The 17,336-nt window shown below is 34.8% G+C and overlaps 1 protein-coding gene across 14 annotated transcripts; it reads right to left on the bottom strand.

Annotated features, from left to right (window-relative positions):
- Positions 1–3,453: 3,453 nt before the first annotated feature.
- LOC110097325 lies at positions 3,454–16,237 on the bottom strand. Of its 14 annotated transcripts, none has more exons than XR_003702144.1 (8): positions 16,013–16,237; positions 15,851–15,913; positions 14,523–15,758; positions 12,275–12,448; positions 8,305–9,166; positions 5,634–8,145; positions 5,007–5,265; positions 3,454–3,803 (listed from the first exon to the last, which is right to left on the bottom strand). XR_003702144.1 is itself a non-coding variant. In XM_020823622.2 (7 exons), exons 3-7 carry the CDS (start codon positions 15,739–15,741, stop codon positions 5,236–5,238), a joined length of 4,797 nt encoding a protein of 1,598 aa, XP_020679281.1. In that variant the 5' UTR covers positions 15,742–15,776; positions 15,851–15,913; positions 16,013–16,237; the 3' UTR covers positions 4,876–5,235. The 14 variants fall into 14 exon arrangements, 9 of the variants coding, with proteins under 9 accessions (XP_020679281.1, XP_020679315.1, XP_020679293.1 ...); XR_003702143.1 differs by having other exon boundaries at positions 3,454–3,724; XR_003702146.1 differs by having other exon boundaries at positions 5,129–5,265.
- Positions 16,238–17,336: the final 1,099 nt, after the last annotated feature.

Below are 17,336 nucleotides of genomic sequence, written 5' to 3'. Positions count from 1 at the left end.
TTGCTAGGGCTTGATGTTGGGAGAAAACTACCTTTTCGATTATGATCCAAACTTGTAAAACAATGCTAAGCAACTCTCACAGGGTTTGCATGATCATCCACTATTTTGGAGACTCTAGACTTAGCCTTCCTCCTCCTTCTAGCTCTTCTAAAGTGTTTTTGATTGCTAGGATTCATTTCTGGAAGTATGAAATGAATTAATCATGGAAAAACTAAAAGAGACCCATCTAGAGGTGCTGTTAAATTCTTTACCTCTCTCACTTGGAACGGTTTTTGAAAATTGTAATGGAGCGCCAATCTTGTCTACTGGAAAGGGAATAGTAGTGTTGCCCCTATGCTTTAGACTCTTTGTAAGCGGAAAGACACGCTTCTTTCTTCTCACTTCTTTTTCTACTTGCCCTGGTTCAGAATATGAGAATATTGATGCAAAAGATAAGTTATCTCCTCTGTTTCTGAGCTTTAGGCCCTTGAGATTAATCAATTGGGTGAAGCAAAACAAAACTGAAAAAAAAAAAGCTGAGTGATCAAAATATTACTTTAAATTTGCATTTTTACTTTTAATTTTGGTAAGCAATCATGCAGTAGTCAAAATTTATGACACTCAATTTTTTATTATTCCTATACATAGTAGAAATTGTTAGAATTTACAACTTCATTTTTAAAAATCATATTCAAAATAACTATGCACATCATATTTATTTTCAATTAAATATGATTTTAATGTAATTAATAAATAATCCATGTTTCATTATATTTTGTGAAATTTACTACCTTATGTGTTTTAGGTTTGATTAATTAAATGGGCATTATATGTAAACAATATATGCATCCAAGATACACAAATCATGAACAACTTAATAAATCATTGACATGAACTACTTCTAGGTCAATAATCTTCCACATGCTGTTGGAGGAGGAACAACCACCTCCAGCCCTTTGACTTCAAGTTTCAATCATCATTGACATGAACCACTTCTAGGTCAATAATCTTCATCTCCACCATCATCTTTAACCATGACACTATCTCGCAATCGAATAGATTGCGCAATACAAGATCAATTTATCATAGCATCTCCAAAAATCTCGCCCTCAATACATCCCTTCTTTTGTTTTGAAACCTATCTTGCAACCAAAGAGCTAACCTTTCCAACTCCTTCAAATCATGATGTTGCACTAAAGCTAATGAAATTGAAGTAGCACAACTCAAAGTTCAACCCTACAACACAGATAGTCCATCAACTTTTTCCTACTTCAACGTTCTCAGTTCTATGCAGCTAACATTCTAAACCTCCATTACTATATATATAATCTTTTATAAGCATCTCAAATAACCAATACAACATAATGATCAAGGAAAATGGTAGAGGAGGCACAATCAAGGTCTGCGAATGTGCAAAATTCTGAAATTAATATCCAATGTAATTAGAAAACATGGAAAACGAATTTCCTATTCCAATGCTTAACCAAGCCCTATAACAATGCATCTAGAACTCTGTCCGACACGCGCATAGAAACAAAATCCAAAAGCAACACGTTCAAAACGTCTAATTTCAATGAAATTCTTTGTTCATTCAAATGAGAAAAAATCAAAACAAATTATTAAAAAAAAGTTAAGCCGAAGTTCAAAAACGATGATTACCTTCCTATCACCGCCATTTCCTATAAGATGTCAGCAAGTAAGCGATCACAGTTAATTAGGGTTTTTCCAATATAATCGAGAGCATACCTTCTCTGAAAGACATCGATTTTCTCCGCTTCCCCATAATTCCGCTTCGAACTTTCGGCCTACTTACGAAACTTGATTCGATATATATCGCTATATATATTTTCCGCAGTATGAGTCAACCCGATTCACCCACCTTCAATTCTTCCAACTAGAATCCAATATTTTAGAGAAATAGGTCGTAAATCTGAACCCGACTCAAACCCGCTATTAACCCGACCTGATCTGACACAACTTGTCGAACCATTTAGGTTTACAAATAATATATAAGATTTATCATGATTAGCTTTTGCTTAATTAAGTTATCAAAAAATGGTAAGTACTTATTAAGAGGATTTATAATACTTGGTTTGGGATGATCAAAGCAAAGAAGATCATTAACATCCATTAAGTGATTAATAGTTATACAAAGAAAAAAAAAGGCTAAAATTTCCTAGCTAAACATTTTTCAATCATATAGCAGGAAATGGATGAAAGCATTATTGGATGACAGTCACCGCCGCCACACTCATTGTTGCTGCTTGCTTTCCTCCACTGGTCACTACATCGGCAACCCACCAGGCCGTTGCTACCTAATGTCAGTCGCTTTCGCTGTTCATCTGCTGTCACGAATGCATCATAACTCAAAAATGTTAATTCTATTTTACAAGAAATTAAATAATTCAAATTATTTAAAAAAAAATGTTTTTACTTTGCATCTTATTTTTAAATACATCAAATTTTCAAATACTTGCCTAAACAACCCTAGAAGAGATGGGTTGTCTATGGAAGGTACTTCAAAGCTTTCAGCTCTTCAAAAGCCACTTTCATAATTTTACATTTGACATATTTCAAGAGGAGAAAAAAAGATAAATTTTTGCAGATAAGACCAAGATTTTCCACGTTTACAAAACTAAAATCTATAATTTAAAAAATAAGTTATTAAATTCATGTATTTATACATAGCACTATCAACTTAGATAAAAATTAATAAAAATGAAAAATATGGGTTAAAAATGTCTTATGCTACCTAAAATTCAAATGATTTTATTACAAATGAAAATATTTGGGTGTTAATTTTATAAATATGTTAAAATTTGGGTGTTTGTATGTAATTAATTGCCAACAAAAAATAGCAGCATTTTGGTACAAATAATGTTATAACCATCAATAAACTATTGTACTAAGACTAAGAAGGAAAAAACCAAGGAGAAATGTGATCTAAATTTAATCAATAAAATTTATAATCATTAAATTTATTTTGAAATAAATAAAAAAATATAAAATTAATCAATCAAAATTTATATTATAATCATATTAAAAAAATTATGATGATTATAAAACTCTATTCACTTAAAATTTGAATAAAATATCTAATATCCTAACACATTTTTTCTTCAAAAATGTCACCAACTTTTAGGCTTCATTTGGAATGACTTTCGTGCTTTCTAAAGCAGCTTTTTAGTACCAAAAATTTTGTTTAGTTCAAAATTTTTTTGTACTAAAAAACTGCTTTAGAAAACATAAAGAAAATTATTCCAAATGAAGCCCTAATCTTTAAAACTAGTAAAAAAGTTCTGGTTCAAAAAAAATTTATACTAAAAAAATGAAACTCTAATCTTAAAAAAAAAAAACAAAGCAATTGATTGCACATCAAAAGTACTTAAGGTATGCAAATCAGTAATTAATTCATTGAATGATATGTATGATATTTGATCTCAGCAGTCATGCAGATTGCATATCTCACAAAAATAAAATAAAAATAGGCATGCTGCACCTGAACTTGAAGAGCTCATTCAATGCAAACATTTATAGATGAAAAAAATCTGGTTTAACACATCACAGATCACACCCTATGAGCCTAACTAAAACTAAAAACAAGCATAGATTCTAGAAAGTTCCAGAAAGTTCAAGTGTACATAGAATCACCTATCCACTGAAGTTTTAAGGATGGATCCAGGAACAGATCTTTCTTTTACCATTTCTGAAGATCTTTACATTGTTGACAACAGCTCAGCAGCTCCTAATCACAACACCATGAATCAATCAAGAACAGTTGCAGCTACAAAAAGTTTCAAACTCTTATCCTTTCTAAAGTTCACCTTGCAAAATAGGGAAGATAGCTGTGTATGAAACTCAAAAATTCACTCAATCATCAGCTTAAAATAAAAAATGAACTGTTTTCAAGTCAAAAATGTCTTAGGCTTCGTTTGGGACAGCCTACTTACTGCTTTTAAAAGCAACTTTTTAGTACAAAAATTTCTTTTTCAAAAAATTTTTATACTAAAAAGTTGCTTTAAAAACAGTAAAAAAGCTGCCCCAAACGAAACCGTAGTTTGATAAAAATTGAAATTAATTCTATATAAGATGATAAACTGTTTAAAAGATTTATATAAATTATAAAATATAAAGGTTGTCACACATATATCTATGAGAGTACACATGTGCGCATATATATATATATACCAAGGCAAATGCACCGTATCAGAATCTTTACTATCGTCTAAGCAGATGAGCATTGCACCTAAGGGTCTGCAGGTAGTTTTTTAGCAGATTTCATGAAGATTCCTCCAAACAAACAATTTAGAAATGCAGCTTTCAACAAATTGAAGGATAATCTTGCATAATCACATATTAAAAAGTTCATCATTTAGATTCAAATCTTGTAAGGGATCCTACTTCGTAAAAACAGCAGGTTTACAGGAAAAGAAGTGACCACTGTAAATATAGAAAAAGCTTATTGGTCGTGGCATCATGAACAGGCAAGTTAGTCCAGTCCCAAATCAAATGAGGATCATAATCCATATGAGTAGAATAAACTCCTTTTAAGTAAACATTCAAAATGAACTTTTTAACTTGAAATTTTACGATGTGAAACGCAACAGGCTACCTAGAAGGAAAAATTTTGGGTCAGAATATTCTAACACGGATTTGATCAAAATGAGCATCATAACCTTCAGATCTGCTCAAAACGAGTACATTCGAGTAAATATGATATAGTTATAAAACTCCTCCTAGCCAAATTTAGATTAAAAAACCCTAAACCAAATATTTTTCCACAAAAGATAGTTTTCATATTGTCGCATATGATTAGTATGATTAGGCAATCTAAATTGAACAGGCTGGTCGAAGGAGGACCTGGAAACTGCATCACAGCAGGAAAATCAGGAAAAATGCAAAATAAATAATTGCTTTCTAAGATAAAGAGATATCTTACAGTAGAATGTGTAAAGGTGATGATTTATCAAATACGTCATTAAAAAGAAAGGCAACTGCGGAACTAAAAAGATAGGCCAGATACATACATGCAGATTGTTATTTCGTACTGCCATATACAAATCTGGTCAGCTAAAACACCCAATGTGGAAAAGCTGCTGCGAAATAGATTCAGTTAATGAGAACAAACTTCATGGCAAGGTTTTGCTACCTTTCTCAAAATCAGATTTCATGCTGCAGCAGATCTAAATGAATGGCAGATAAGGATCATCAGTGAGGAATCTAGATTGGTTGAGCAGTAACATTAACTGCCTTAGTTCACATCTTGACATATTTGTCAACATAGCCCTGCAACAATGGAAAGAGGATTGCACATTAAAACTAGATAACTCAAATTATATACATACATGCGCACACACACATACACAAAACAAGCAAAATAACATTTATCATAAGCATCACAAAGTAATTTCCTTGAGAAAATGGAATAACATGATATAAAGGATTTATTATTCTGTGCGGAGTCCGGATGTGTTCGGATACCAATAAAAAAGCGTCATGTCACCCCAAAAATGTACCACGCTCGATACCGCGCTCGGTACCGAGCGTAACCGGATGGTTCTCCCGTCCGGTGTCCGCACAGAATAATCTCTCAATATAAAGACATCAGAAGTATATCTGGGAAGATACGTTATCCAGAGGTGGGAGGCGCATACCATCACCAGCTTAGTCAATTTGCGTTGAGATGAATCCACATACTGATTGATCTTTACTTGTGACTTGGGTATATGATGACTTGGTACTGCTCCAGCCACCTTATCAACAGTTTTCTTCACGATGGTCTTAAATGCCTCTTTGCTTAGATTCCCCTGACGCCAAGAGGGCTTGAGCACTTCCTTCGCAAAATCTGCAAGGGCAATCTTGAAAAGCCTCATTGACCTCGAATCTCTATTCTTTTTACTTTTACTAGGTGACCGGATCTGATTGATCTCAATCTCACCCACATTTGTTTCACCCTCATCAAAATGAATTCCTGGACTCCAATCTTTATCGAGAAGCTGAGGGCTCTCATTCTCAACGCCACCAGCATCTGCATCTGTTGCTACCTCACCCAATTCATCAACTTCAGCCTTCAGCTCAGTAACTGATCCCCTTCTACGCTTCTTACTCCCAAACTTGGCAGGCTTGTGCAGGTTCAATTTTGATGCACTGCCTGTGTCATTGATCCCTGAATTCTGTTCCTCAACACGCATCTTCGATGTGTCGGAAGATTGTTCAATGCTATCAAAGAGAGGATCATATGGAGCACCAGCCACTGGTTCCCGAACCAACTGCGTTTTCGAATCCGGTGTCACTTCTGCAAAAGATTCATGTGGGTAACTCCCAATTTTTGGCGGAAACTGCTCAGCCAATCTCCTTGTACTGCTGGGGGATGGTCTCATCCCAAAGCCAATACCGACAATGGGAACATTATCCGCACTGAGTGCAGAATCAAATCTTCTGATCTCTGGACCAGGAATGCCAGGGCTTCTAAGTGGATGTTCAAAGATGGAAGCATATGGGTTGAAACGTTCCCTGGTAGGAAATATAGGTAAACCAGCATCAGAGGGCTGTGGTTGGAAGTAGTTATCCGGGTATCTCTGTATAGAAGGATTCGTAGAGCCTGCTGTGCCAAACCTTGCAGGTAAATTAGCAGCTGCAGGGTGGGTTTCTTGGTTATAAAGTGATGGTTGATGAGAATGATGAACATCTCTTATGCGTGGCATAGAAATTTCTTCTCCTTGGAAGGGCCTTAGCAAAGGCAAAGAACTAGAGGGGTTGAGCCCCTGGTTCTGTACTTGAATCATACCTTGTTCATTTGGAAAAGGTTGAGGTCGTGGAGGATGGCCGGATGACATTGAATAGAAAGACGGGGGATAAAAGTCGGATGGTCGTGAACCAGGAATCTCTCCAGATGGATAGGGCCTGACAGAAGGCATGAAAGAATTTCTCGGTGGCATTGCATTAGGCTGGTGCATATGGGTGGGTTCAGAAGAAGGAAAAGGTGGCCTGCTCAGCAATGTAAACATATTTTGAGGTGTTGTGGGGTTTAGATCAGACCATGTAAGGTTTGGTTGAAGTGCATTATTAGGAAGAAAATTGCTAGGCAAAGGAGGTGGCGGGGGATAAAGCATATGAGATTGTGGTAGCTGGGATTGGTAGCTAATTGGCGGCATGACATTTTCTTTAAAATGCTGTGAAGAAAATGGACCATTCAAATTATCATTAAGAATGTGCATTGGGCGCTGTCCCTGTGGTACAGGAGGAAATGGTTGAGGGGGCTGAAAGTTTGCTCCAGATGTCAAAAAGTGCGGTGAAGATTCTTCATGGAGAGGTTGAACCAGTGGTTTTGTTGGGGCAACATTTTGCGAGTGTGTAGGAGTGGCATTATTTTGGCCTGTTGTTGCCTCCGCTGCAATATTTTCACCCACATTCATCTGACATGTTAAGGGCTGAATAGAATCATTTGCAGAGTGACTTGTTTGAACAGGTAAGGGATGCGACGCAGAAGATGCCAATGCATGAGCATGCTCACTAGACTTTTCAGCTTCTGAGATATTGACTTGAGTGGTGAGCTGAGAAGGTTGAAACGAAACAGCTTCACCTGAGCTAGGCTGTTCAAAAATAGCATGGTCAACTTGTTTGGATTCAGAGGATTCCATTTGCAGCTTAGTGCTCTCGCCCTCAAGAGAGAGAAGGATGCGCTCAACGGGCAGTTCCAGCTCCCTGCTGCCATTCATTTCCTGAGATACCTGGTTTGCAGCATCCTCGGTTTCTGATGTTGGTGCTAATTCATCCTTTCCATCTGATAACTTCAGAGAAGCATTCCCAATTCCAGTATCATACTGCTCCTTGTAAACATGTTTCTCATAATCTCTTGCCTCAATTAATTTGTTGCTCTTTTCAGCTTGCAATTCAGGAGTACCAGCATTATCATTACGGCTAATACTCGACAAGGATGCATCATCGGAACTATCAAGATATCGATGCTTTCGTGGATCTTGATAGCGTCTTGGCATGTACGGCTGTAGTCTGAAATCACGATGGAGGAACCGACAAGATGCTCCACGAAAACATCTGCCACGATTGAAGTTCAAACATTCAGGAAGCTGGTCTCGACCGCGCCTTGCAGACATATTAGTCCTGAATGATGGGGGAGACTTGCTTCTCCCTCTTTTGGGGGACCAGCTGAAAAAGGCATGCAAACGGCTTATTATAGTAATTAACACACCTATCATTAACTATCTCCCAATCCAAAAGTGAGTTTATAGCAACAAAAGATAAAAACTTCAGCGAGTAATAAAATAATATATATTGAAGGCGACTATAAAATAAACATCAGTTAACCTGTGCGAATGACTTCGCGTATCTCTTCTCCTTAGACTGCGGCTCCTATGCTTCCTCCTACCACCCTGTGGTGACCTGCTGAGGCTCCGACTCCTACTCCTACCTCTTTTAATGTGCTTCTTACTATATTGACTCTCATCAGAGTCACTACCACTCACACCTTTTCTTATCAAACGCCCAAATTCGTCTACATCATGTGAAGCCTGCTTCTCCATTAAACTCTCTTTTGAATGAAACTCCAAAGTTTCCTGATCAGCATCCATTTTTCTTCCTTCCAATGCATCATATTCAGGAGAAGGCCTGGATGTTTCTCTTCCATCGTTAGACAAATTTTCAACTGGATGATTATCAGGATCTATGGTTTTGCTCATTGTATCAAAGTGGCTGATGCTGTTCGATGGTGATGATTTGTCTGGAGATCTACCAGCTCCTTGTGGTATTGAAGGCAAAAGCTCACACAAAGTAGTGTTGTCTACAGATTCAATTGCAACTGCAGCAGAACCTTGACCACCAAAATTTGAACATAACTCAGATAGCCTGTCTTGCTGCAAACTTGAAGTGCCTGTTGTAGGGGCTAGAGAAGGACTAATAGGGTTGAAGTCTTCATCATTATCACTTCTAACATTTTCATCACTTTCATCTGAAGCATAATCCTGTATCAAACGGAAAGGGCTTCCATATTTAAGAAACATCCCTGACGTCTCCTGAGATTTAACATCTTCAGTATTCAACAGAACCTTCCCTTCAATTGAATCTTCAGTAGGGAACCTGCTTGATGCGTGTGTTCTGTCATCTAGGCCAGCAATATCAGGCGAGCCCCTCTCTGGACTAACATCTTCAAAAACTGAGGACTCTTTCTCATCTGAAAATACTTCTCGTTAGTTGTTGAGATAAAAAAAAAAGGTTAAATAGTTTCTTCTGCTCTGGTAAGAGAGCATAAATGTCTAAAACCGATGCACATTTTACAAGTCAGATATATGAGAAAACCAATATAATCACAAAGGTTCAAAGCATATGACAGTTGCATATAAAAGGATACGCAAATTTGGCATAACCACCTAGTAAATATCAACGTACACTTAACACGAATCTTCATTAGCCATATCACAACTTTTTTGGGTGTTTATATGCTAGCTTTGAAATATATTCTTTATAGATGACATAATTATAATTAAAGAGACATGCATTAAAATAAATGAAAAATTAGAACAATAGATGAAATGTTTAGAAGATAAAGGCCTAAAAATTACTAAAATAAAACTAAGTAAATTAGATGAAAACTTGGAGTGGCATCTATGTAAGATAAGGACTGAGAACAGATTTGGGTAGTTTGGATTTGTATAATGAAGGGAAAAAATGCGCCCACCAGACGAGCTGAAAAAAATAACATTAGAGGATTATGACTAATGAAAGTGGTAGGGCCTATTAATACAAGGATATCTCTTAAGAAAAAGTTTTTTATTGGAAGAGATTTAAAAGACATGTTGGTAAAGTGGTAGAAAATTATAAAGCATTCATGTGGGTTATATGTTTGGAGCGACTAATGAAAGTAATAGGGCCATATTAGATTTTGAACAAGCTTATATTTTTATAATTGCAAATATCTTATTTAAGAAAAGAGAGAGTATTTCATCACTTATAAGAATAAACATGATAAAACTCAGATTGATTATTTTATTATAAGAAAAACTATCATTTATATTGCAAAAACTATAAAATTATTTCAAATGAAAGATTATGTATCCAACATCACTTATTAATTTTGGACTTCAATATGAAAGGGTGAAATATAAAAAAATAAAATAAAATATTATTTCTGGAATTAGATGGGGGCATTTACAAAAAATGATAATTAAATATTTTTAGAATAAGATTCAAGTTCTCAACATTTGGGTTATTCATGAGGAAGCTAATGTTATATGGGAAAAAAAAACGAGTGATATTAAAAATGTTGAAAAGTAAGTAATTTGAAAATAAATAAGAAAAGCTCCAAACAACAAATCTAATTGATGGTGAAATCAAAATGTGCTAGAAAAGATAAAAAAATAAAAAGCTTTGTTATAAAATTTGATTTAGATGTAAAAGCTCAAAAAATCGGGAAATATATAAAGGTGCATGTAGGAAGTCTAAAAAAGTCATTTGCGATGCAAAAAATTTAGCTTTTAGTGATTTATATAATATATTAGATACTTGGAAGAATGAAAGATGTATGTATAAATTTGTCAAACAAATATATAAGATAAGTAAAGATCTAGTGCATAAAAATGAAGATAAAAAGTACTTTTCTTAGAAAAGGATATTCAACATAGGTGATGAGATATTTAGATAAGTTTTTCAATGAAGATTGTGAGATTATGATTGACTTTAGTGATCTCAGCACCTTAAATAAAAATAGAGATTTTTATTTTTATAGTCGTTTTAATAAAACCGAAGTTGGAGAGGCTTGGAAGAAGATGATGTGTGAAAAAGTAGTGGGCCCTGATGATATTCCAATAAAGATGAGCAAATGCTCAGGATATCAAGGAATTTCTAGGCTTACTAAACTTTTTAATATTCTTTTGACGACTAAAAAGAAGCCAAATGAGTGGAGTGTGTTAATTCCTATTTTTAAGAATAAAAGTAACTCGTAAGAGTGTGCAAATTATAGAGGAATTAAGTTAGTGTGACATACATTAAAATTGTGGGAGAGAGTAATTAGGCATAGGTTACGATGTGATACTAATGTTTCTCAAAATCAAAATGGATTTATGTTAGGTAGGTCTACTATGGAAGTTATACATTTGTTGAGTAATTTGACGGAGAAGTATAGAGAGAGTAAGGAGGATCTACATATAATATTTATTGATTTAGAGAAAGCATATGATAAAATTTCAAGAGAAGTGTTTTGGAGAGTTCTAGAAATTAAAAGAGTTAATAATGCATATATTTAAATCATTGAGGATATGTATATAGGAATTATTATTTGTGTTCAAACATAAGTTGGTTTGACCAAGTATTTTCCTATTTCACTTGAATTACATCAAGGATCAGCTTTAAGAACGTATCTTTTTTCTTTGGTCATGGATGTTCTTACAAGATAATTTGCAAGAGTTTATGATAATAATTTTCTTATTGATAAGACTAGAGAGGGAGTTGAAGGAAAACTTGAATTATAAAGGCCAATGTTAGAGTTTAAAGGTTTTAATTTGAGTAGATTTAAAACTGAATACATAGAGTATAATTTTAATAATAATAAATCTAGTGATGGGAAAAATTTATAAAAAGATGGTGAAACCTGCAATGCTTTATGGTGCAAAATATTGACTATTAAAAGAGAAGCATAAAATTAAATTAAGAGTTGCGGAGATGAGAATGCTCAGGTGGATGAGTGGCTTTACACTTATGGATAGAATGTTAAACAAGTAAATACGTAAAAAGGCGGAGAATCTCCACTAGCACATAATTTTAAAGAGAGTCGTCTTAGATGGTTTGGTCACATAAAATGTCGGCCTTTCAATGACCCAATCAAGAGAGTAAATATATTAGATCCTGTTTATGTTAAGAAAGGTAGAGATAGATCTAAAAAGAGTTGGTTAGAATGTATTCAAAATGACCTTTTTCTTATTAGATTTAGGCGAGAATTTGACTCCTAATAGAACACCATGGATAAAAAAATTCATGTAACCAATCCCATATAGTGGAATAAAGGTTTGATTTTGTTTTTTTTTGTTTGTATAGGAGAATCCCTGGTCTCTGCATAAACAGCAGGATCTAACACAAAAGTAGCAAGTCTTTAGAATATACGGAACTATATTGTATATTTTATTTCTTTACATAACAACTACTTTCCAACATGGATAATATTAAACCATTCAAATATTTAAGGACCTAAAAACAGACCTACTAGAAAAAAGAAAATAATAACCTAACCGATATACGAAACACAATTGTAGACTCATCTTATAGTTATAGAAAAGTTTTTAAATGGTACCTTCAGCATCCATAAGAGATAAAGTAGGAGAAGATGCCCCACTGGCCACTGGAATCATAGCATGGATTTGCTTTTCTACATTCTCAGATGCATAAGAACCCTCATGAGTAGAAACAGCAGATTCTTCATTCGTATTGCTGATACCTTTACCTATGTCAGCTAGAGTAATGTCATCTAGCCAAAGTAAATGGAAAAAGTAGAAGGTTTAGTTGTTCTCATGGTCAAAAGTACATGGAGATAAGTTTATTTGAAATCAAAAGCTATAATACGTGAATTTTGATGGATTAAACATCCAAACAATATAGGGGGATTCACACACAACACTTAAATATATTTATTTCACATATTTACCACATAAACTTTACTATTTACTCATATAACACTTAAAACTTCAAACAACAATATGAATACCAACAACCCTAACTTCCATAAACATCGTCGTTGTATCTCCCGTCAATTAACAGAACAATGGATAATTCATACCCCATAGAATCCCATTCAAATCAGACCCACAATGCATGCTTCCTTCATATACTCTGCATCATTGCATCATCTACTCTCTAAGACAACTAAGATTGATTGAATTTGAAAAAAAATTGCCAAAATGACAGTCACACCCAATGCTAGAGTTGACCTTGGGCTCGCCCGATCCCCTTTCTTTTCTCCCTTCAAGAAGACATCTCCCAATCAAAACCCCTTTCTTCCAAGAAAAGCACATAGAGCGAAACCTGGCCTTGACGATGATGGAAGTTAGGATATGCAGCATTTTTTGCATTAAAGCATTATGTGAGTAAATAACAAATTTGGGTGTTAAATATGCAAAATAAATAATTTTATGCGTCATGTAAGTAAATCCCCCAAAACCATATATGCATATAAATATATGTTAAATGAATAATCTTCAAAGCATATATGAAAAAAAAATGACTTTGCATGTCTCTGCATAACACTTTTTCCTACATTACAATTCATTTTTCAGATGCCAGATTACCTTGACAGCAACAATTTAACAAATGCTAATGAATAAGAAAATTAATAACAATTTATTATGGAAAAGAAACTCCGATGATAACTCTCTATCCTTTTAACTCAATGATATGTGGTTATAGTGATTGGATGCTCCTAATCAATGTTAAATCTTATGTGTCTACGGTAAAGGATAGAATCTATCCATTAACTTACATGAAAACATAAGGGCACATAAAATGACTAAGAACAAAATAGAACAACAAAAGCAAAACCTTGTTTGTTTTAAAAAGAGTAATTAAACGGAAGTAAACACTGATATAGACCCACGTAGTAATGAAAAGCAAAGAATGGTTCAGAAATCCTATAACAGAAAGTCAAGATAAGATAGAACGTGCACAGATAGTCGATATAAGATTGAAGGTCATCAAGATAAACATACTCATTGGCATCAAAATGTTTAAAACCATGTGTTTTTACAAAAACAATATCTAATGAGAAATTATTAGTTATAGACAGTAATAGTAGATGGAATACTCACCAAAGAATTCTTGCCTGAGAAGCCTTCCAAATACCACAAGAAAATTAAAAGCAAAAAAAGTATATATATATATATATATATATATACATATATTTATTTATTTATTTATTTATTTTCTCATATGTACCTTGTGCAGATTTTCAAGAGGACCTACAAATACTAAAATAAGTACCTCAAATCAACACAAGAAACTATGCCTCCCAATTCTGGTAGGCTGTGCAACAGCACAACGCTAGAACAGTAAAAAAGTTTAGATTGTACTATTTTTTTATAACAAAAATAGCACAAACCATAGGATTCAAAGCTGGGTTCTATAAAAAATACAAACTTAGTGGTTCACAATTTAGGCGTACCAAGCACCATGTTCCTCACAACATCAGCAAAAAATTGGCATCTTATTGGACTGCAGGCTAAGGGCTGAAAGTTGATGGCTTAACGTAGTGACATAGGCTTTTTGCGGAGGCTTTCTTACTACTTATTTAAGCACTTTTTTAGTACAAAAGTTAATTTTTTTTTACTAAAAAACTGCTTTAAGAATCAATCAAAAAGCTGTCCCAAACGAAACCATAGTTGCACTGTGTGGACAGAGACTTGAGAAAAGCAAGTGTACAAGTGCGTGCAACCAGTATCAACTTGGCATGTATAACATGGCGTGGGTGGGGGTTATTGTGGTGTTGTATACTGAATGTTGGGAGATTCACCAAAACTAGAAAAAGCAAGAGATCAGAGAACTTTACTCACCCTCCATCTCCATGTCTGATGTCGCAGGTGAATGTACCCCATCAACACAATCCAAGTTTCCAGATTGGGAAGAATCATCAGCGGTCAAAGTACTTATAGGTAAAACCTTGGGCTTGAGACCCTTAGGAGACTCCATTACCGCAAGATATTTCTTTTTCACCCACTGAAAATATTCATGCCCGATGGCAGCTGCACTGCCAGGTTCACCACCGAACAAGAAGGTAAAATGTGGATTTCCAGCCTCCTTTGATCGAGCAATGTTCTCAAAATCAGGCCCAACCTTCGCAATGAACTGACACAAGACCTCGATGCTTCGAACGACACCTTCATCTGGCCTAGGTGGAGGCAATGCAAGATTCTCAGAAGCTTCTCCATCAACCAAAGGACCCTTGTTCCCTTCTCTAGAACCTTCACTAACATCAGCAAGATGAACTGGAGCATTATCAAGCTCAAGTGCACTTGAATCAGCCTTAGAATTTGTAGCAAGAACTTGCAGGGAATCATTCTGAAAGACATCTAATGCAGGGATTGGGGCAGGAGGTGACGGTGGAAGTGGTGGAGGAGATGATGGTGGTGGGGGAGGTGGAGGTGGTGGCGGGGGTGGAATTGCAGGTGGATGGGCATCTATTACAGAATTCTTCCCTGTGAAAGGTGTGGGGATTGTCAATTCAAAATTAGGATGTGGAGGAGGTGGGTTTGGCGCATTAGTAGGCCATGGAGGCTGGGTAGAAGCATTAACAATCCCGGGAAGGGGTGGATGAAGGGTGTGGTAAAACACTTGTCCTTGGGGCTGCGAGTTAGGCACTGATGTGGGCTGCAGCATCCTAGGAGGCGGTGGTAATGGCATGGGTAGAGGGAGCCCAGCCAGTGGATAAGGAGGGACTCCAGGTGTACTTCCATTTGCATGAGTTTGGAGTGGTGGTGGCGGCGGTGGTGGTGGTAACGGCGGTGGTGGTGGCAGCTGCATATAAGTCTGTGTGGAACTCACAGGAGGAGGGTGGGGGAATTGGGCAGGCTGTGCCTGAGAAGCCACCACTCGGTTAAAATACGTGGGTGCTTGAGGAACTGGTTGAAGTATAGGGCCAGGAGGAGCTTGCAGGAAAGGGAGAGCTGGACCAGAATAAGCTTGCTGGTAACTCGGAGGAGGTTGCGGTGGTGGTGGCGGCGGCGGCAAAGGCTGCCTGAACTGTGGAGCATAGTTCCCTTGCCCACCATACATCTTTCAGTAACTCCTTCCTGCTATAAAACAATCTCCTAAACATCAAATTGAGTTAACCCTCGGCCTGAAAAAAATACATAGCAGATCAAGTCAATCAAACATCAAATACCTCGTTTTTAATCTTCAATCAAATCCACCCAAAATTATTCCGTCTGCACCAATTAGATTACGCCTGTGTTAACCCGCATAATCAGAAAAAAGATGAATTTTATCCAAATTCAGAACCATTACTCTACGCAAAGTTAAAACATTGTATCCCAATGGGAGTTACCAAATTCAAGATTTACTTGCGTGTTGCCGCGGAGGAAGAAGAGTAATCCGATTGAGCTAACTTCTCTCCACCACTGCACCACAAGTAAGGGGCTAAACCCTAACCCTAACCCTAGGAGCAAAATTGAGGATGCTGAGAATAAGTGCTCAGAAGGATTGGAATGCGAAAGAGACGGTTAGCGGGATGAACCCTAGACGAGCTTTTTCTGTTTCGTTTTTAACGTTTTATGCATCGATTCAGTTTTATCGCCCGAAATAAATGTAGATTTTTTTTTTTAATTGACTGGTTTTAGTTATTTCTTTTCTTTTCATATAAAATTCTGAGTATAAATTCTGATGGAGAAATTAATGTATAAATGTATTTATTATTTTTAATTAAATTTTATATATAATAGTGTTTTTTAATTGAATAATTTTTAAGAAAATTTATAATAATTTACTAAGTAATATTTTGATTATTTATGAGTAATAAAATTAAAATGTTAATGTACTATTATAATTGTTTGTTAAATATTTTTATTATTGAATATTATTTTTTAAATATATTTTAAACCTATTCTAGGAATTTTCAAAATAAAAAAAATTTATACCAGGGGAGTTAAAATGGGTTAATGGGTTGAGTTTAGATTTGATTCGAAATTGATTTGTCATGAATCTAATTAAGTTGAATCTGATCTGTTCAATAAATGGGTCAAAAAAATAGACTTAAACCCAATCTACTACTAACCTGAATGATTTGAACACGACCTAATAATAAGTTTTGAGAAAAAAAAAAGACTTATGAAACTATAAAGTTTAATTTAATTGATGAAAATAAGAAGATCAAACCACCAAACAAAAGAATTTTAGAAAAATATATTAAAATAGCAACTTTTTGGGTCAAAAGTATCTATTTAATAAACGTGTCAAAATTTTAGACCTTAATTCGGCCTGTTTATTAAATGGGTCAACTCAAATTTAAATTTCTTTTATTCAGGTCCAAATTGGATATGAAGGTAGGATGATTTTTTAACACCGTAATTTAATCATATAATATTTGTTTAATATTGTATTACCATAGATGAATAAAAATTTAATTTTTATATGTTGATTTATCATTTGCTTAATAATTTTATTTTTTCTCAAAACATATAAATAATTTTTAAATGCGCCAATTATAAATAATTTATATGATAATATTTAATAAGTTATTATAAATATCTAAATAATTATTAACTTTATATTTTATTTAACCACTAATAAGTAACTTGTAAAAAATTAGTATATTCATAAATTTAAATAAAATAGATGATTTAATATTTACTTTTTATTTATATATAATTTAA

The sequence above is a fragment of the Dendrobium catenatum genome, unplaced genomic scaffold (assembly GCF_001605985.2).
Source record: "Dendrobium catenatum unplaced genomic scaffold, ASM160598v2 fragScaff_scaffold_1157, whole genome shotgun sequence".
Taxonomy (NCBI): Eukaryota; Viridiplantae; Streptophyta; class Magnoliopsida; order Asparagales; family Orchidaceae; genus Dendrobium; species Dendrobium catenatum.
This window is presented reverse-complemented; position numbering and strand designations above follow the sequence as displayed.